The sequence below is a fragment of the Astyanax mexicanus genome, chromosome 2, assembly GCF_023375975.1.
Source record: "Astyanax mexicanus isolate ESR-SI-001 chromosome 2, AstMex3_surface, whole genome shotgun sequence".
Taxonomy (NCBI): Eukaryota; Metazoa; Chordata; class Actinopteri; order Characiformes; family Acestrorhamphidae; genus Astyanax; species Astyanax mexicanus.
Window position 1 is genome coordinate 52,550,044 of NC_064409.1, and position 22,139 is coordinate 52,572,182.

At 38.5% G+C, this 22,139-nt stretch overlaps 1 protein-coding gene across 2 annotated transcripts in view; it reads right to left on the reverse strand.

Annotated features, from left to right (window-relative positions):
- The window catches only part of nell2a (neural EGFL like 2a), a 141,286-nt gene that overhangs the window by 100,630 nt on the left and 18,517 nt on the right, over positions 1–22,139 (reverse strand). For both annotated transcript variants that reach the window (XM_022672327.2, XM_022672326.2), the window contains exons 4-8: positions 16,390–16,563; positions 11,751–11,847; positions 6,550–6,622; positions 6,354–6,436; positions 5,674–5,802 (exon numbers count right to left, since the gene is read on the reverse strand). In XM_022672327.2, the coding sequence (XP_022528048.1) occupies positions 5,674–5,802; positions 6,354–6,436; positions 6,550–6,622; positions 11,751–11,847; positions 16,390–16,563 (556 nt within the window). The remainder of the gene's footprint in view (positions 1–5,673; positions 5,803–6,353; positions 6,437–6,549; positions 6,623–11,750; positions 11,848–16,389; positions 16,564–22,139) is intronic.

Genomic DNA, 22,139 nt, shown 5'->3' on the forward strand with positions numbered 1-22,139 from the left:
TTGATCTTAGGGTTTTACAAGTAAAAACACTCTTGTTGCTGAAATTAAAAAGTGAAAGTTTGTAAGTTTTGTGGATTTAGAGAGCTCTCTGATGAGAATGTGTAGCTGCACCAAGCTTTGTATTTTAGTGCATTGTAGTGTAGGCCTCATTTTAGAGCCGAATAATCAGGTGATTTTAGTTCTAATTCTTTGTTTCTTTGTTTTAACGATGTGTGAATGAGCAGATGAAGAACGAGTTTGTTCTGATATCTCCATGTTCGCATTATTTCAGTATCATTAGCAGCACCACAGGGAAACTTTCAGGAAAACCTACCAGTCCACTCTGTTATTATGGCTAAAAAGCACACTGCTGTCATTTATTACAATATTTTATTATACCCCTACTAAGAAATACTACTGATTTTCATTTCAAAGAAAGCGTTTAGGTTTTACGCTTTGCTCAAGATTGTATTTTAAAAAACAGCATCTTGTTGAGCAGCGTAAAATACATTTCCGAGTGGTGCAGCCATTGCATCTCCCATCGAGAGATTGCAAGTTTAATCCCAGGTGATGCTCCAGCCATCTGTGGCAACATCCCAGACAGCATAACTGGCCTTTTTCCTCTCTCTCTCTGTGGGCAGGTTGTTTTCTCCTCTCATCACGCAGCACATTAACCTCTAAACGTGTTCAGCTGTCCCATGGCGTTGCATTAGCAACAGTTCTGAAGAGATAAAGGTCTTGCTTCGTGTGTCAGGATGCAGCACTGGTGGATTTGTGTGAAAGGAATTGTAAATGATTAAAAAGGAGAGAATAAATTAGGAAAAATAATATAAATTGGCTAAAATAAGTGACTGGATTTGATAATGGTGTTCAATAGCTCATTTAGTTTTTGAATTCTCTGAAGAATTTAGAATTGAAACTGCCCTTAAAAATGCCAGGTTTATATATCTTAATAAAAACCTCTAATATGGAAATGGAGGCACAAAAGTAGCATAAAAAGATCATAATACCCACAGTCAGTCACACAACAGTGCTTCTAACAGAGGTTAGGCACCCAGCATACTACACAATAAACCTCAGCTGCAGAATGTAGCCTATACAGTATATAAGAGAAACTGTATGTGCAAACTGTATCCTACATAAAGGTCTTCCCATCAGATGTTTTGTCCTCTATTCCACATTAGAGATCAGAGCACATAAGAGGAACACTGCGTAGGAGTGAGAGGAGGCGTAACCTTCTACTATACGACCTTTCCACAGCTGATATCTCTGGCATCGTTAAGCTTTCTGTACGATGAAGAACGTGGCTGATTAGGTAATTACAGATTGCTTAATTGCTAAATTGGGCAAGACAATAACGGCTGCACACCCATGTATATTAGAACTAACAGCTTCAGTATACTGAGTCAATAAGCAGAATGGATGAGTGAGAATAGTCAGACGGCACAAACACTGGAGATACATTAAATAGCTCAGTGTGTAGTGAAGGCCCTACTGAACAAATCTTGATTTTATTCAGCTTTAAAAATTTAATGACCCTATATCAGCGGTGTCCAATCTTATCCAGACAGAGCTGGTGTTGCTGTAGGTTTTCTTTTCACCAAAAAAGGAGTGCATGTGTTCAGCTGTTTGAAGACTAAGCAACTGATTATACAAGTAAAATCAGGTTTGCTGCTGGTTGTTTAAAATGAATACCGGCATCCACACTTCCGCTTTGAGGATAAGACTAGAGACACCTGCCTGATACTACAGTATATGTACGCCATATACATTAATCTTCAAAATTAACCTGACATAATAACTACAATAAAAAAGTTCAAAGTTTTTAGAATGTCAATTATCCAATAGTGCAAGTATAGGTGCCCTAGAATGTAAAACTTTATATTTCTTGAAATAGCTGAATAATAATACTGCTGTACTGCTGGTTCTTTAAAAAGAAAGTCCTGCATATCTTAAACGTAGAGCTGGGCGATTAAAGGATTTTATCAATTAATTCGAATTTACAGTTAAGGACTATGTGTTTTTATGAAAATCGATTTTCTCTGAGTTGTAATTTTCACCACTGATGCTCCCCTGAGCATAGCCCCGCCCCTCTCTCCTGCGCGCAGCCCCGCCCCTCTCTCTCTCCCTCCCTCCCTGCTGACTGACCCCGCCCCGTATTTACAGAGCAGAAATATAAATATAAAAGTGTCTTTAGTGTGACACGAAAAAAACCTCACTGAATTTAACTCACACAGTCTCAGTCAGTCACTCACCTCGTCCACAGTGTCTCCCTCTTTGTAAAAAGCTATTCAACAATTTGTTTGAAAATAAAGAAAACTTAAGAAAGCTAAAAAAAATATATAAAATAAAACACTGCTCTTATAATAACATTTAACAACACGGCAAAAATCCGATTTATGTAATTCACGTTAAAATAAAGTTATTTTGAGACGTGACTGCCTATTTAAGAAGCAACAGAAGTTGTTCATTTGTTGAAGTTTATTTGTATCATTTCTAACATATCACTTTTTTCTCTCTCACAATGTTAATCCTTTACAGCTTCAAAAACATGTATTATGCAAATTAGGCGATGACATCATTTAGCAACTTCTAGCGACTTTTAGGAGATTTTAGTAGGTGAAAAAAATCTATTTAAATCAACAATCTGATTTTTTTTTTAAATCGAAGATTTTTTTTTTGGCCCATATCGCCCAGCTCTACTTAAACGGTCCAGTTCCATAATCAGATCTGTCTTTACTGTCATAAACTTTATCGCTCTAAAAAATTACACAACCCAGACTTCTAGTAAAAACCCTAATTCCCCATTTTTCCAGTCTGGACCTTGCATGCAGTTTCCAGTTGTGAATACTGCTGTCACACGAAATTTAGAGGGAAAATGAATGTAATTAATTGGCCATGTAGTGTCACACATACCAAGGGATCACTAAGGACAGAGTTCATACACTTTTTAAACTTACATTTTCATAACCATACGATTTTTAAAACATCAGTGCAGACACGGAAAATAAAACCAAAAATCGACTAAAACTATAATTAAGAGATTATAGTAAGCCTAAAATGAACCTGATAAAAGTTTGACACACAATCTTTAATAATAAAATGTGTGTTAGATCCTGAGAGGTCCACAACTGTAGGGCTAAATTAATAAATTACTGAATTAACTCATACATCAGAGCTGATGTATTTAGCTCAAAATAGATTTCCCCCAAAGATTTGTAGAGCAAATTTTCATGACTTTCTCAAAACTTGGTTATTTTTATTTTTCCAAAACTTATCCAGACCTCAAAATTGCTATTGTAAAAATTTCATCACTTTTCCAGGTTTTTCATGATTGAACAAACCCTGTAAGGACCAATCCCATTTCACCCCTTGACACTACCACTTAGCCCCACCCCTCTGTGTTGCACATTCATGCCTAATGATAGGGTGTCCTGAATCTTGTTAGACTGGAGGGGTAGAGGGGGAAGTGTTAGGCCTACATGGCCCTTCAAACTGAGATTTTTTAGAGGCACACTTAAAACAAAGGGATGACAATCACTGATAAAATGGGGCACAAGCAATAACCAATTATAATAAGCCATATATAACCATAGTTTATTGTGTAGTTTCAATGGTTTATGGACATTTACTTCATAACAAGCATAAAAACCGTGGGAAGGATTTCACCCCTTACCCTTAAAACTCTGTTCCAAGGAGAAGGGTTGGAATGGAAACTGGATTCAAGCTCCAGATTTAAATACCTCTGCCCAGGTCAAAACTGGCAAAACGGTTAAACGTGACGACAACTTTAGTAGTATATGAATAGGTGTTGTTGATACTAAATAGAAGCATATCACCATTCTTAGACTCTGTTAGTTTTAGAAGTAAAGGATGCTACGCAAACCTGAGCTCAAGTCTGCATGCAACAAAGAGAAACCTACAGCTGGGGATCCACACTAGCCTCAAAGCTAATACTATCTGACACTGACACTCTTTCTCCATCTCTACTCTCCAACAGACAGAACTATTCGATAATATGCCAATTATGCAAGCTAAACATTTTTGTTACCATGAGCCACCATAAAATTAAAACGATCTTATTTCATACTAAGGCAAAATAACAGCCTTGAAATATCACTTTTAAGTGTTTTTACCCACATCAAAGTCACATATTTATGATTTATCCATCAAAGTACACCTGAAAACACTGAATAAATGCTGTCTTTGGCCCCTTTAAATGCCAAGCCCTGTGTGTGAAGTGCATAAAGGGCCAGCTAGGGCCAGTTTCCCAGACATAGAGCCTGCCTAATTCTGGACTACACAGCATTCTGAATGGAGATTTATTTCTCATTGAAAGGAAAACATAGTCTCTGCAGCAATTAAGTAATATTATACCACAGTAAGTTCCGACCCTGCAATGTGATTGGCTGAGAGGTGTTCTATGAATGCTATTATCAGCAGGTAATGCACTGTATCCGAAGATCTTCATGTATTACTTCACCGCATACAGGTAACCTAGCAATTATGCAGCGCTTACAAACCAAATAGTGCAGCTAAAACAGAGCAGCAATGGAAATATTTTAACTTGCGGCGTGTTTATAACCAAACAGATCGTATTTTCTCGTCCTCTTTAACTCAAAATCTTTTAATAAACAGCAATAAATGAACTGTGGTATAATCGCAATAATACACTTGAGTTTTGTTCTATAACGTATAATATTGGTACTGCTGGGCTGCGGTCAAGCAGTGCCAATATTACATAATATAGCAGAAACCTTAAATGTATTGTTGCTTAATTATCCATCTCTTAATTCCTTGTTAATTGGGAGTTGAAATTAGCTTTTAATTTATATTATTTTTAATTCCACCTTAAATGCTGCAGCCTTTGCCATCTACTGCATAATTTAAGGTGGAATGGGAAATATAGCCAGCTAGCTAGCTACTGAGATGAACTAGTAGCAATGTTTTATGCTTGTTATAAAGAAAAAGGCCATAAAACATTGAAAATACACATTGAACTCTGGTAATATATTGGTAATTGTAATTTGTACAAGGAAAATATTTATATTTGTGGGTTTCTTTGGTCGCTTGTGCCGCCATCTTGTCAGTGATTCTCATAGCCCTTTGTTTTAAGTGTAGTTCTAAAAAGTTTAAAGGGCCAACACATCCCCCTCCTCTCTACAAAGAATTAGGACAAAAATCAGGACACCCTACTCCAAGGCGTGCATGTGCAAAAAAGTGGTAGAGCCAAAGGGTGAAATGGGATTGGGCCTCAGACTAGGCTTAATCACTGTCTGGGAAACCGACCGTTAATCTGTTTGGCAGCAACAATGTTCCCATAATTGAGCGTTATCATGATTATATACATACAAACTATAAACACTGCTAGAAACAAAAATCAAGATCAGTGTGATGAAGTCTAAGACAAAGTGTATCAGACTCTGCATGTGTTTACATCCTCTGTGCAGGCGGTAAAACATTTTCACGGGGATAAACCTTATTATGCAGCTAATTATGCAGCGTCCATTGTATAACTTTCCCCAGCGTTTCTCAACAAAGACGAACCACCATGTTCCCTGTTTGGAGCCTCTTCTCTTATTATATCCCCTCTCCCCTCTTATCGCACTGAGGGGGGCAACTTCTCCCTGTAATAGAGGCAGCGGGGCACTACTGGGAGCTGTGCTCTCCACATGCAGAGGACATCCAACCCACCGTGCATGTGCAGTTCTTGCAGCCATCTGTCCAGGCCTGGTCCTCTCTGTAGGTCACCCCCTTCACGCTGCACGTCCGCTCACAATAGCAATTATCCAGGCCGTTCATTCTCTCCTCTGCCAGTAACAGCTGCACCACAACACACACAGGGAGGGAAGAAAGCGTGACCTGGGGGTTGGGTTCGGGGGGCTGCTCCTGCCTCTTTACAGTCTTTCTTTGGGCAATAACGAACTTAAGTGCAGCTGTAAAGAATGCAACAGGCCAAATAGGATGCGGGGGTGATTATATAGGGTTCTTCTAGTGGTTTGAAAAACAAGAAGAAGTACAAGTTGATTGAGTGAATTAGAAGAGAGAGCTCAATATCTATACACTGTTTGTTGATTGCACTCCACTTTCTGTGCACAATCAATATGACAGAAGCTCTCTGAAATGAGAGCAGGTTTTCAGAAACTGTGCAGAAAATGCTTTTAATAAAAGGGTGTCAAAATGCTGAAGCCGCGGCTCAGGAATCGTAATTGAAAGAAGAATCATATGCTTTAAAATAACCTCTTGTCTCTGAAGACAGAGAAATATCAAACTATCAAACACATTAAACTACTTACAACAAAAACACACATAAGCAAAGCATTAATAAACCACTAAAAGAAATGTGCAATGTTAAACAAACCCCTGTATCTTACCTTGCTGGATGTTTTAGCCAAGATATCTTGGAGTTCCATAATTTTCTGTACAAGTCCATGGAAGTCATTACAGGTTGGACAAGCTACAAAAAATAATATCATGCATTATATAATGACAGCACAGACTGTGGGTAGTTCATTTTTATTATTCTTCTCACAGTATTAAGTTTCATGCATCAAAAAAAAATGTACTTACTGCGATTTAGATCTGGGCACTGGGTGATGTAACCTTGAGGCATCACAAGTATCTGAACATCTTGCATCACCCCCTGCAGATACAGAAAGTGGTCATTCTAATCAGCCACAAGATCAATAACCTCTGTATGACTTGAGACTGTATCATGTATTTACTTCAGTAGGTGTAGCCGCAGACCTTGGTTGGCTGTGAAACTGCGCTGGCATTTTGACCACAGGGAGCCACTCTTAAGATTATAATCAATATCAATAAGTGCTGGGTAATATGTTGATTATATTATCAGTATTATCAGAATAATTCTGTTCAATGTGCTTTTTTGAAGACACTGTGGAAACTTTCAGCACTGGCTGTCTTTATTTAATTTTAATTATTAACCATGTCCTAGAATGTGGAGAGCTGCTAACATAAACAGAAATGTGCACTAAGCTAAAAGCTAACACTAGCTAACGCTAGCTTTACCATCTCTTCGTTCTCTACTACCAACTACCAAACGCAATGTATAAAGTAGTTAAAAACGTGACTTAGAGTAGAAGTTGAAGTGTTTTTTAAGCACCACAATTAAAGGAGTAATCAGTAGGAAATGAGAGCGAGTGTGTGAAATGGCTACAGAAGTCCAATTTAACAATACAAACGAAAAATTTTCTTCCCCACCCACCCCTCCACAGATACAACGCTTGTCATGAACCAGCTAATTTTACCAGTTAATTTTATATATAGCTAACTAGCTGCTGAATGGCCTTGAGTAATGTTTAACAAGACCTGTTTTAGATGTAAAAAATCTTTTGAGCTTTCAGTTTTTTAAAGAATTCCAAGGCTTTTTTTCCTATATAATCTTTAATGGTACTTTAAGTGGGAATACTAAAGTATTCAACATTTTCTGTACTTAAAGCTCCACTAGGTAGGATTGAGATTTTGTGCTCGTGGGCTCCCCCTACAGTTGTAGAGTGTAATAAAAGTTTCAGGTGGATTAGTTTCTCTTTCACGTTTTCTAGCTTTCACAGACATATTCCGTCATTTTCTAGCTTCTGCCAGAGTGTCTGTATGTTAGTTTGTAAAGAATGAACCAGTAGTTCTTGTAGAACTGTTAGAACTAAAGGTCGGAAAGCAGGTCGCAGTTCTCGCGAGCGTTGGTCGAGGCCGCCTTTGGAAAACTTACAGAGTCTGGTTTGAGCTCAGAGGAGCTCAGGCACAGACACGAGAGGACTGCTATTCCTCCTATTACACCTCAATGCAGCACTGCAGTGAGTTTCAAGCTGTAATTTTACATACTTAAAAATCAAGAAAATCCTACCTAGTGCTGCTTTAAGTATCGCAAGTAGTTTATTCTAAAACGTATTATTCAGGTACTGAAAGTAAAGTACAGTATTGTGTTATGAAGATATTACAGAAAACAGTGTATAGTTCTCAGAGTGAAAGGCAGAAGGGGAGCAGTGCGATCTTCTTATAAGATCAGCTTGCTCACTTGATTCGCTTAGTATTGAGCAGCTTCATCAAACACAGTGACAGTGCAGAGCATCTACCGCTCTGGCTTTAGTGATAATGTGGTTTAGGAATGACTCCTAACATTTTAATAAATGTAACAATAATGTAAAATTATTTAAAAAAGAGAAAAAGTATTGAACTCATTGAATATATGAAATGAAGTAAAAGTGTAAGTAGGAGAAAATAATAATCCTCCAGTAGATACAGATGCAGCATTTTAATACTTAAATACTGTAGGGAAGTGGTTCTACATTACTGTCTGCTACCAAACCAGAGTTAAACAGACATGGAGAGTTAAACTTTTTTTTTACTAGTATGTCTCTAGAAAAAAACAAGCCAAACCAAGAAAAGTCAATCTGGACTTTTCTTGATCTGACCAAGAAAAGTCAAACCAGCTACAATCAGACTCTACATCACATTGAGAAGACAGAATAAACGGAAAGCAGTACTATCCATAGCAGTACTATGCTTCATTCTAAAGAAAATTAAAACAGGTTGACTGTGAAGCTACACTGGCGTTCTGAGCACATTTACTACAGGAAGCCACTCTTAGATTATAATCAATTAAACATTTTAAAATTTTAGTTTATAGGCTTGCCAGAACTAAAGCCACATAAGTACTAAGTACCACAGATTTTTACACTATTATAAGGTGGATAAGTTTTGTGTAAGCCAAAATATAATAAAGTGTTTTTTAATAAGCAATGATTTATCAAGCTGTAGGCACCTCCATCTCATCCGATAATACAATTTAATGCTTAATTAGTTTTATGGATATAAAGATGCTTTTGTTTAAAGCAAATACTGAGATAAATATCTCTATTTTATTTGTTCAAATATTTGTACTAAACATACAAAATATCTATACTTAAAGAAACACTTAGAATAGCATGATTTGTCCTGTCTTACGTATACAACACTACTTTCATTTTTGGTCTGTGTTGTGAAAATGTTTTTAAGCATTAAGTTTTAGCATTAATACATTTTTGCTGTTGGGGAAGTGTTTACACATTTAGGTGCTTCACCCTAGGTAGATAAGGACGAAGGATATTTAATTATGTATTCAGAAAGCCGCACGCTCGGTGCAGTCCACAAGCATTAGGAAAAGCAGGTTGTTATTTGTGGGGCCTGTCTGAGGCTAATACACAGGTGGGCAGCTCTCTTCGCTCGGGTAATTGAACTTAATGCAATGTAAAGTGAAGCAATGATGGAGAAGACATGAACGTAACCCGGCACTCACTGTCTCACTTTGATAAGCATAACTATGAGATCCAAATTAAATTTGCCTCAAAGGTGCCTTAATTTGATCACCTTCTGTCCTCCGGCCAAGCCGCACAAGCGCAACATCACGTATAGACACTCTGTATCCATGGCAACTCGGCCATCTCGCTTTCCCCGAGCACATTCAACCCCCCCGTCCTCGAAGGAGAGGAATGGTGCGATTTATGAGAAATTGTTTTCGAAATTGTCTTGCCACTTCAATTTAAAAACCATAAATTCAAAACCCAACAAAACTATTTGCGGATTCTTCATGGCGCGCTACGGGGAAATGGAGGTGGGCTGTTGGGCTGCGGAAAGGCTCAGGATGCAATTTAGGCTCCCTCCAGGCTGGAGGAAGAGAGGGTACACATGCACTGATCATTTCCATTAGAGTCAACATGCAGGGTCAACAAGTGTAGAATCCTTTCTGCATAGAGCTAATGCTAATGGTACGCTCCACACTGCAACCATTGCAGGCTAAACCTGTTTATCAATATTCCATTTACAGGCACACTTCACCCATACCTGGGCTATGCACTCTTCAAAATTGGAAAAACGACCAATTAAAATAAGGGCATTTTCACTATTTTTTTTTCCAAACCTGGGAGCTCTTGATTTGTGAGTTCAGCACATTTCAAGCCAGGAATTAGTTCAGAGTACCAATCTCTGAACCTCCTGAAATTAGTGGTCTGGGTTTTGCTTTAGACGCACTATGATGCAGACTGTGCCAGACGTGGAAGCTATCTGCTCCCAGTGCCACGTGTACGGTTGTGTGATTGGTTCATTTTGTAACGTGACTGCTTTGACGTATGCCTTACTTCTGTTCCCATCAGTATATACTAATAAAAACACACAGTGATAATACTGGAGCGTGGTTAACGTAATAAGCTCAGCTTCGTGGAGTGAGTGGTTGAGTGTACTGACGGCATTGTGATAAACACTCATCTCTTGCAGCGCTGCATGGATACAAATCTTCTCATACAAGAATGACTCCATGTTTGGACGAGCTCCTGCACCATGAAATCTCATAGATCCCTAAAAATGCTGTCCCTACCGCTTGAGGTGTTTGAATGCAAAAAAATAAAATTAAAAGCAGAAAACAACTGAAGCTTTTGCAAACCTACTTGCAGAAAGTTTATGAAAGGTACTGAGCAATCAATCCAAATTTCAGACGGAGTTCTTCACATTTATTACTCAGGTAGAGGTATAGATACTAGAGTTTAAAAATACTTCTTTAGAAGTTCATTTATCATAACTCAAGTGTTTTACTTAAATAAAAGAGTAAAAGTACTGGTTTTAAAACTACTTAAAGTATAAAAGTAAAAGTAATATAAGGGGGAAAAATGCCATTAAGGTCAAAAGCTTAGGCAGCACCACAGGAGTCTATAGTGCACTACCCCCCTGGACATTGAAAATGAATGCATTTAATACAATGCAAGCATATTAAAGAAGCGTAGTTGGGGCATTTCGTTCAAGTTTTCTTGAGTCTCTTCCACAAATCATCTTCATACTAGGTAACAAGTTTGCAGGTGTGATAGATCCTGAATAAACCAATAGGGAGTCTGAATGGTATATGTTTATACTTCTCAACCAATCACAATCAAATTCACTGATCCGGATGGAGAGGTTTATCTGGATATACATTTTTTTAACCATAAAAAAAAGTTGAAAAACAAGTTGAAATTAAATAGGATTGTTGAAGCTATTTCTTATATGTAAGGAGTAGAAAGTTCAGATAATTGTATGAAAATTAAAGGAGTAGAAGGAAAAAGTCAACTCAAAAGTGATTAGTAAGTATAGTAATAATTAAGTAATTATTAGATATATAGATAACCAAAATTTCTACTTAAGTAAGGTGAGGAAGAATTTAGACTAGAATTTGTTACTTGTCACCTCTGTTCGGGGTTAAGTGTGAAAACACCCTAAATAAATTAAAAAAACAGCCTGTTCATTCGTAGTCCTGGAAATCAGGCCATGAGTTTCATTGTTCTGATCCTCTGCTGCGTTTATTTTCTCCTTTCACATAAAGTGAGACGAATATCTGACTGCTAATCAATGTCTCCGTGGCGACAGAGAAGGGGGTGGGTGCTGACAAATGCTCGTTAAGATGCAAAAATGACCTCCAAGACTTCCTTCATCTGCCAATTAACGTTGAAGAAGCCTAACAACCTGCAGCAGCACTTAAACATCTCAGAGAGTCTCCTGCATGCACACGCGCACTAGCAGTGTATTTAAATGGCTGAGTGTCTGTGTGGTGGCATGATAGACTAATTTATCACTGTAGGGGGCAGCTGAAAAGTGGGATCGACTTCAAAAGGAGCAGCTGCTCAGAAAAAAAAAATCCCTCCTTTTCGCTCTGATAAAGAAACAGCTATTTTCAAATGAAAATAGCTGGGTGTCTGCTGCCATATGGAAGTTATAATTAAAATGTTTTGTGGAACATAGATAATAGGAAATACCTTGAATAAGCCATGCGCACTGTTCCTTTGTCCAATCCAGAAGGAGGCATCTTCAGGGATGTCCATGAGAGGGACAGCCACCACTCTCTCGTAGATCCTGCACAAGAACAGAAGATGCAGTCAAGATTTCTTTACTGTTAATTTGAGGCTGAGAGCTAAATTAATGTCTACTCCCGCGTGAGTACTGAGCTGCACGGGGGTGAACTATTTAGATAATTAAAAAGTTGTAAATACACATGAATACAGATGGTTCTGCACCATCTGCCAGCATCAGTGTTCAACAGTTGCACCAATTAACATTAGCTGCTTGAATTAGGCTAAAATTGGCCTTTTATTTGTAGATGTATGATACATGTGTACAATGCTTAGAAAAGTGTGAAGAATGTTAAAAAGTAAACTACAAAATAAATGTACTAATATTTTAAGGCAATGAGCATAATAAGGATCAAGTGCCCTTTTTTTTGTTGACTCAAATGTCTCAAAAACTGCAAATTTGTATCAATGTGAAAATATTTTATTCTAAGTCACTTTGGAGCATTTCCATTGGCACATTTACCATAGACTTTTTACACAATTTGAAAAAAAACATAATGCCAGATTCACATTATGCCAAAAAGTGAAAAGGTTTTTGCATGACATTAACCATATAAAGTCATGTGAAACTTAATTTAAAAAAACATATTTGATTTGTCTATTTGAACAAATTTAATCATATGGCTATCTGAGCCTCAGTTGAATAGTATTGTGAGATAAAAAAAAATACACTTTTACCCTGCAGAAAGCTCGTTACGATGTGCATTGCTATCTTATACCCGGGAACAGTCTATTTCACTTTTTGTGCCAACCTTGTTTAAATAGCAACAGAGCTTATAAATATATTTATCTTTGATGGGCGTGGTGGTCTGGAAGTGAGGTGCGTTTAGGTAATTTTATAATGTATTGCTATCTTGGCAGTGGAAAAAACAGGTGTGCCACTGACTGAAATTAATCTAGACAACAGTCAACAGTCAGACGTCCATTGCTACACACATGGATGTGCTATATTTAGTTTATTTTTTTCTCACGCCTTTTTTTGTCTTCTCTGTTTTTTTTGTTTTGTTTTTCCCTCCTTCCTTTCCTCCTTTTTTGCCTGTTATTTTGCTTATATTATTATGTCCCTAATATTACTCTGTATTAACACCAAAAAACATGGGGGGATGACAGGAACCCCCCCAAAAAAATAAAAGAGCGTGTCTTGCTCTTATAAAGATTGGCAAGTAACAAACCGATTGGTTTATTTTACGTTATGCCCAAAACATATTCATGATTAATTGAATATATTAAAAGGTGTTAATAAAGGTGAAAATAAAGCTACACAGTGCGCAGTTGAGACTCACCTATAGATCTCTCCTTTAAAGACCTGGAAAAACATACTGCATGGGCCTACAGGGCATTTCTATTTTGTATTCTGTTTGTTTTCCAGGTTTTGTTACAATTTATTTCCTTTATTCGTGAGAAACAACAGGAATAAGTGCCATGTTGTTTTGCTACCTTTTCTCCTAGTTTGAAAGCAGGAAGTCAGGGTAGTTCTGTGCTTTTCGCTTACTTTTTCTTTCAGTTAGTTTGTTTTTTTGGCCTATGCTCAGCCCTGAAGCCAGTTTTTTCTCATTTCTTGTCAATAAAACTCATTCAAATGAGGTTGAAGTAGTGATCTATGTTGTTACCTTACAAGCACACTGTGTGGTGAACAAAAAAATCCTTCTTGAAATTCATATAGAACCATTTCACCATTTCAGCCACACCTCATGCATACTTCAAGGCAGTATATTTTAAGTGCAGTCTTGGGGGGCAGAACAGTTTAGGTGATTTCCTGCTTATACATACACACTAAACCAGGTAATTAACAGCTAAGCTGAATCAGGTGTGTTTGAGCAGAAAATACCCAAGCTGTGCTAGACCCTCTGGGAGCAGAATTTAAAAACTGTAAAAGCCTTAAAGCTGGAGTAGGTAAATTTGTAGAAATATTTTCAGCCCCTCTCCCAAAGTCACTCTCCTGAAGCACACGACACGATTATTCACAACAGAGAGCACTGGAGGGAGGTGCCCAACACAGCAAGGGTGGTGGTCTCATAAATCCTTTGCTAAAATGGTTTAGTTTAGAAGCTTTTCAACTTTTTAGAACTACAAATGAACACAAATATAAGCAAGTTAGCTACACTGGCTCTTTTGTAAAGCATCCCACTGAAAGCCTGTACAGACTAAAATATGTGTACATCTGGGCGGAGATTACATTACACTACATTACATTTGGCAGACGCTTTTGTCCAAAGCGACTTACAATAGTCAAGTACAAAGTAATAGAAGTTAAAGGTAAAAACATCTTTATGTAGGGCCTAAAGAAGGTCAAAGGGAGATAATGGGATAGAGGAGTGAAGGAGGGGAAGAAGGAAATGGGGTTAGAAGTAGTTAGTGTGTTAGAGGTGTTAGGAGAGTATGTGCTCTTTGAAGAGCTCTGTCTTCAGGAGTTTCTTAAAGATAGCGAGAGATTCTCCTGATCTGGTAGTGGTAGGTAGTTTGTTCCACCATTGGGGAACTCTGTATGAGAACAGTCTGGATTGCTTTGTGTGAATGGCCGGGAGGTAGCGTAAGCCTTCAGGAGCGAGTGCAGGTAGGAAGGACCCTGTACTGTCATCACCTTGTTGGAGATTGTAAGAGCTTTGAATTTGATGCGAGCAGCAACCGGTAGCCAGTGTAGCTCAATGAGCAGCGGGGTGACATGTGCCCGTTTTGGCTGGTTGAAGACCAGACGTGATGCTGCGTTCTGGATCATCTGGAGTGGTTTTACTACACAGGCCGGGAGGCCAGTTAGCAGGGCATTGCAGTAGTCGAGGCGTGAGATGACGACCGCTTGCACCAGGAGTTGGGTGGCCTGTTGCGTCAAGAACGGTCTAATTGTGAGGCTTATACACAGGGCATCCAATCACTTCATTTAGGAATTGATTAGTCAGGGCTTTTACAGTCCTTTGACCTCCATCATTAATGATTTTTGTTGTTGCTTTTATTGCCACAACATTTGATTTATTGATTGCGTTTAGGATGTAAAAAATAACAAAGAGAACACATCAGGACACCAGTTATTCATTGTTTCTTCTGAAATCAAGGGTATTAAAAAGAGCTTATCCTTCTTTTGTTATCTTTTGTTAATATCTATCTCCTAGTGCTGGGCGGTATGACCAAAAATGTATATCACAGTTTTACGGTATATTGCAGTATTTTTATTTTATTATGACTATTTTTTTTACATGACTGGGCTTTTATATAGGTTTGTGACTTACTCTACGGTCAGCATTACATATAGTATAAAACACTAAGGCTTTAAATTAAGGCTTTGATTAGAATAGGGTTTACTTTGTCCCACAAAATTAAACAATATGTGAACAAATCAGACTGCATTTTCAGAATAACAGCTGAAAAATACAAACAATAGACCTTAAAAAAGAGATTTAACACGGCTTCCTTTACAGTTATAGTTCCATAAACACTATATATTGACCTAAAATACTGAATGTTTAAGTATTTAAAAGAGATATTTCTCAAAAGCTATATTACACAAGTAACCTTTTTATTATTAATTTACAATATGTTATTCTTAAAAGTCATTAAAGGCATTACAGCACAAAATCAGCCACAATTCCCTTCCTTCTCCAGTTAACAAATAAATTCAGTTCTAATATTATACTTCAAGTTACAGTACTAATATATTTAAACAGGGATGCAGTTACTTCCTCATATCCAGTGTTTTAGGGAGTTTTATCTCTTGTGCTGAATAAATTATTCTACACTCAGGACCGATACTGGGGGGACGAGAGGAACTTTTCTCTGAGCTGTGGATCGACTGCGCAATTTAATTTCTCTTACGGTGCGCTTCCACTGGCACTTAAGCCCCGACGCATCCTATTAATTTCAATGAAGAGAGCCACCACATGCTGCGGTGCATGCTGGGTTGCGTTGGTTTGAGCGCAGCCCTGCCCTCCAGCAAGAAGTTGAACAACTTTATTCAAATGAATCCGGCCGCCGCGCTGCGTCCAGCCAATCAGGGAACAGCAGGCTGCCACGCCACACACAGACAAGCCTCACACACACAGAACAGGCGCCTTTCAAACACAGAAGAGAGGATAAAAATGGCGGAATTCGAAATTAATCAACTATCGATCACAGTGAGGTTTACTATGTAAAATGTAAAATGTAAAATCTTAAACTTATGATTGACTACATGTGTTGCTTCATTTGAATTCAAAAACGTCATGGACACGCCCACACACAGCGAGCTGAGAGGTCCGGCACGGCAACATGCGTTGAAGAAAAGTGCCAGTGGACGCACACCATTACTCCAGTCACTGCAGTATATTAGCTTGTGATGTTAACTGGCTAGCGTGATCTAGCAAGCTGTGTGCTTCTTTAGCGGTGTTGTTCTGGCCAGCGCTCCGCAGCACCTCTAGTGGTATGGCGGTATATGATGCATATCGGCTTTAAATTCCCCTCCGGTATACCGTATAAACCAGTATACCACCCAGCAATACAATCTCCTCTGTCCAGGGAAGACAGAGTCACAGTCACTGCTACTAGCAGTCTGCTTTTTGAGCACTTGTGGTCTATGTACCTGTTACAGTCCACATAAAGCGTGACGTGGGAGGCGCTGATGGCCACTGACACTTTGTGCCACTGGTTGTCTGCGAGGGTGTAGGGGAAGATCTCTGTGTGTGTCTGCTGTCCTTTGGTCTGGAAATGGAGACGCACTTCACTCTTCTGTCCACTGCTCTCCAGCTCCAAATACCTGCAGATACAACGAGATAACACAGACGGAAAATACAACATGTTAGAAATGATACAACATATTGAGGGTGAAAATCTACTGCAATATGACTGGACTGTGTATTGGCAAGAACATGGTGATGCAATGAGTATCAGGACGCAGGAGTTACAATTTAATGTACCATGTTGATTATATTTATAGAAAATGTGTACTCCTGTGTCAGTAAAGATCATGGGTGTAAGTCTGCAAAAAAAATATAAGCCATATTGCATAATTTTTAAAGGGTCGAAATCAGGTGGAAAAGATCCAGATCACTGATACATCAAAATGTTACATTGTTACTCCATGAGTTCACTATAGAACTCTGCTACAGGCACGCACTGAGAATCCTAATGCTGCAATCACACTGCCAGGAAACCTGAAGTCCTTTGGCATCAAGTTGTGAGTTGTGGATGTGTTTATGGCTGGTTAACACAGAGGCTAATCCAGCTAGCTACCCCTGGAGCCATCCGCTACTTTTCTCCACTTTTCATAATCCTGCAAACTTATCAAAACCGCATCACTTTGCTGAAGACTCCTAGGCTCTCTCTCTTTCTGTTTTACATGTACACACACTCGCACTAATAAAAAAAAGAATTAAAACTTCACTATATTATATTACATTATAGATATTATAATACAGTAAAAAAATGAGTCTAAATCTAGTCTGCCAGGCCTTAAAAATACCTTAAGGCTTAACTTGGATGTGTTATTTTTATTTTATTTTTTTCACTGCACTGCCAGATCGACATCAGATCGACACTCGGTATTAGCAGATACTCAAACTAATCCCTGTAAAATATTGACTCAAAAATAGTGCTGCAAACGTATCTAATGAATATCAGAATATTGCGATACTTTGATATATCAATATATTCCTACACCACTAGTAAGCGACTGCACAGTTCCTTTGTTTCTTTCCTTATCTGGGAGTTCTCTTACAGAAAACTGTCTACAGAACGGATAGCCAGATGTTCCAAAACAAAAACAAAAGCTGTGTTCAAAAGAGAAGCAAGACCTGAAACGCTGAACATAAAACCGTAGAAATCACGGTAGTAAAAGGCACATCCCTGTAGGGAAGTGAAAATGTGTCGCATATTTTAAGCTATCTGCGGAAGCAGGGGACTGGACATGCGTCCCTGGGGTGCAGCAAGCAGCTGGAAGACATCACACTCTTCTTTAATGATAATAAATGTGTCCATCTCCCTCCAAGATACGCCGCGTACTGTAATAACAGCCCCAGAGATTTACAGTCCACGCGGGCAGGTTCCGCTGCCTGCCACTGACACTGCTATGAAACTGAATTAATGTGTTACCTGTATGTTGCTTCCTGACTCTTAAGTGAAGGTGAAACCATGAACATTTCTAAAGAGAACTCACTCAAAGCTTCATAAAACAGGCCTGTGACACAATCGCGCTTAAAAGCAGCTTTTACAGACGCTGAAAAGAAACACAGTAATTCCCTGAAAGCCTCAGATACTGTTATACGGTGGCATTACCTCTGAGCTGCTCTATTGAGATCCGCTATGAGGAGTGACGTTAATGGAAGAAGCTGCCAGCGCAGTCATCATCAGCTGCACTGCCTGCGCAGACCAGCAAATTTTACTGCTCTCTCACTCTCTCTCTCTCTCTCTCTCTTTTTTTTTAAAGACCACGCTTGAGAGCATTATTCGAGAGAAGCCAATTACAGACAGGCGAGTGTTGATTTATCTACAAACTGGATCTAATGAGTTATTTTTCTTCTTGCCTTGCAGTTTTCTGGCAGCTCAAATCCGACTATGGAGAAGAATATCAATACAGGCCTTAGCGTTGCGTGGCGTGCAGGGTGGCACGGACGTGTACGGCTGCTTTATCGACAATGCATACAATGTAATTAACATCTTTCACAAAGTCTTCATTATGCACTGACTTGAGTGAATGCAGCGCCGCTGATATAATTACCGCTATACTACTGTGCTTGATTCCCGTCACTTTCTGCAGCTAAGAGCAGAAAGCTTTTTACATTGCTTTAGTGCTGAGAATAATAGAGGTTCAGGCCTTTTTTCCCCACTGAAAAATAAAGAGGAGGAGGAGGAGAGCAATGCCAGGAAAATATATCTAGCAAATTGGTTAACACCTTAAGCTCTGTGTGTAAGCCCTCTCATAACTGCACTGCTGTCATAATTAACATCAGTTTCATAGACCCTGAGATAGAACCCTGTAGGATGCCACACAATATGATATATCAAACATTTATCATGTAATTCACACTAGTTTCTGCATGTAGATTAAAACTGAATAATGAACCTAGAGTTTAAGGGGTTGACAAATCAAATCCTCTGGCAAGTCAAATTCTATGTTCCTTTATGTTCTATTTTAACATGTCTGCAATTAATTCAGCTTAATTGAGACACTCCTCTTTTGTCTTTCACAGTGTTTAACTGGTGGATTCATGTTTCCATCATTGGCCTCTCATTGGTAATTGATGGATTTGTGTGTCTTATGTTTTGTGTGAAACTGACCAATGGACACTCAGGAAATTACAAAGAATTGAGTAACAAGAGTGTAAAAAAATATTCATATTCATTACTCAGGTAGAAGTATAGATACTAGAGTTAAAATACTTCTGTAGAAGTTGAAGTATCAACTCAAGCTTTTTACTCAAGTAAAAGTATAAAAGTACTGGATTCAAAACTACTTTAGGTGTAAAAGTAAAAGAATAAGCTTATAGTGCATCCCTACCCCCACCATTTAAATGTTAATGTTAATTAAATGTTAATTTAACATTTAAATGTTAATGATGATAAATTTTCAATGCACTAGGCTCCCTGTTTCAGCTGCATATATACCCATTGAAATGAATGCATTTTAGTACAATGTAAATATATTAAAAACCCTTCTTTGGGACATTTTACTCAAGTTCTCTTAAATCTCTGCCACAGATCACCTTCATATAAGACAACATACGTCTGCTATGTTTTTTTTGTTGGAGTCTGGGTGTGACGTGTGCAGGTGTGATGGAAAATCACGTATAAACCAATAGGGTGTCGGATTGATATATGTTTATACTTCTCATCAAACCACAATCAAATCAGTATGGAGAGATTTATCTGGACAGGGTTTATTTAATGATAAGAAGCAGGAATGAAAACAAGCTGAAATGAAATAGGAGTAACAAGACTATTTCTTAAAATGTGAGGAGTACAAAATACAGATAACTGGGTAGAAGTGCGTAAAAAGTAAAGAGCTGGCTGAAAAATGATTACTCCAGAAAAGTATAAATCACATTTCAAAATATTTGTACTTGACAACTTCGTTACTTGACACCTTTGCTAAGCAATTAGTGATTTCCTGAATCTTTTCTGGTCAGTTTCACACAAAACAAAGACACTTGGCCATCAGCAACCAGAGCCTGAGAGAGAACAAAAGCCTTGCTAGTTGGCACAAGTATCTGTTGTAATATATTAATTAAAATATGTTACTTTGATTTTAAAGTAGAATACAGTATTGCAAAACATAATCATAAATCAAAAACATACTTTTTTTTTATCTGTTCACACAATGGGAGCAAAAACAAAAGCTGTTTTTAAAAACTTCACAAAACTTCACATGTACTAAAGAAGGCTTGTGCCCCTTGCCCTGACTATTATAGTGTCAAAGCTTTGCAAGTGTTAAGAGGGATACAATTGAGTAAAAAATAAAATAAGAAAAAGAAAAAACAGACAGATGCACAAATCCATCAATTACAGATTAAAGGAATATGTTGGACACACAAATTCTCCAGTTAGACATTATGTAGAATTCTTAATACTGTGCTGTATTACCACAAAAAGAGATATTCCTCAAAATCTGAGATTTTCTATTTCAGTTGAATTTCTAAAAAAAATCTTTTGTTTCAGTATCTATCTAGTAAATAGGTCCTTGACACCATGAACAAAATGTTTGCAGGAAAGGACAGCCCTCTACAGAACCCTGTAGAAAAAACCCTGTATCAGGAAAACCACAGGTGCACTAGGGCTGTTTTAGTGGGTCTCAGTCAAGCCTGGGGAGATTCTGCTGAATAGCCATTCTGGTCTCAGATTGGAGAGAGGGAAACTTCTAATCAGCCTTTTGGGAGCAGAGTAAGTGGTCACAGTGCAGAAAGAAAGGTCCTGATGAGCAGCATGGGCTGCAGAACAGTACAGCAGGGCAAGAGAGATAGACAAAGAGAGAGAGTGAGAGAGAAAGAAAGAGACCTCCCTCCTGCAATCTGCTTAGCAAAGTAAAAAATAAAGGTACAAACCCGTTGTTAAAATCTATGATTTTCCTCACACTGTCGTATCTGTTATATGACCAGGGCTGTCATGATGATGCAATTACTGTATCACAGAAATAAGATGAATCTCTATGTAAAAATGTAGCTTCCCAGTGATTTGGCTGAGAAAATTGTCTCGCAGTTTTCATGACAATTACTTGTATTTTTCTATTTGTCTCTTTGATAAGCAAACTCCTTATGCATTTTTCAGCCACAGAGTTTTTCATGCTTTATAATGAATTATTATTTTATACACGTCTTGCTATCCTACTTCTGACTCCCAATTATGCATTTTAGACCCTGAGAAACGTTGCACATAATTTGTATTGTTTACATTCTTTTTAATTAGTTCAAAACATGCCATCAGCTTGTGATTATTGGGAGAAAACTGAAGAGAGGGGAGAAAAATTTGGGCTGGAGTTCAGGTAGCTTCTCCTTGTGGTATGAAGCCAGTACCCCCTCTGTGTTAAGTAGAATCAGGAAGAAGAGAATACAGGGAGGAGACTAGTGATGTCAGTAACGCGTTACTTAAATTGAAGATATTGTAGCATCCGGCTGGACATGTTTAAAGGATGGACGAGAACAGTAAACACAGAATATTACTGCAGGCTCACTACAGTATATTTTAACTTTCTTCTCGCATCTCGGGGAGTGACGTCTGGCCTATGCCACACACATGTTCTAGCTAGAAATACAGACACTATTTTCAGCTTGTATCAGCTGAAGATGACAATATTTAGGTTGGCTGTACACTCGACTTGGTTGTGCGCTGTGACAAAGTGCTACCTAGCTTCAAAAACACAACGTCAAATGTGAAGAAACCTTTGGAGTCACAGCGGCACACTTACAGAACAAGTCCCAAAGGTGGAGCGAAGTTTCCAGTGAAGAGTGCTTTGGCAAAACTGTTACACTGAGGTGACAGGGGTGGGTGTGTGTGTGTGTGTGTTGGGTGGGTGCTGTTAACAGCTAAGCGCTAGCTCTTTTGCCATTCAGAGGTGAGTTTTACCAGACTGTAGCCTGCTCCTAACCCCAGCTAGCAATGCTGGAGCAGCATTAGCATTGGCTGCTAACCGCGCTAAGCGTTAGTGCTTTTGCCAGTCAGAGGTGAGTATTATCGGCCTGTAGCCTGCTCCTAACTCCGGCTAGCAATGCTGGAGCAGCATTAGCATTAGCTGCTAACTGCGCTAAACGTTAGCTTTTTTGCAGTTCAGAGGCGAGTATATCGGACTGTAGCCTGCTCCTAACTCCGGCTAGCAATGCTGGAGCAGCATTAGCATTAGAAGAA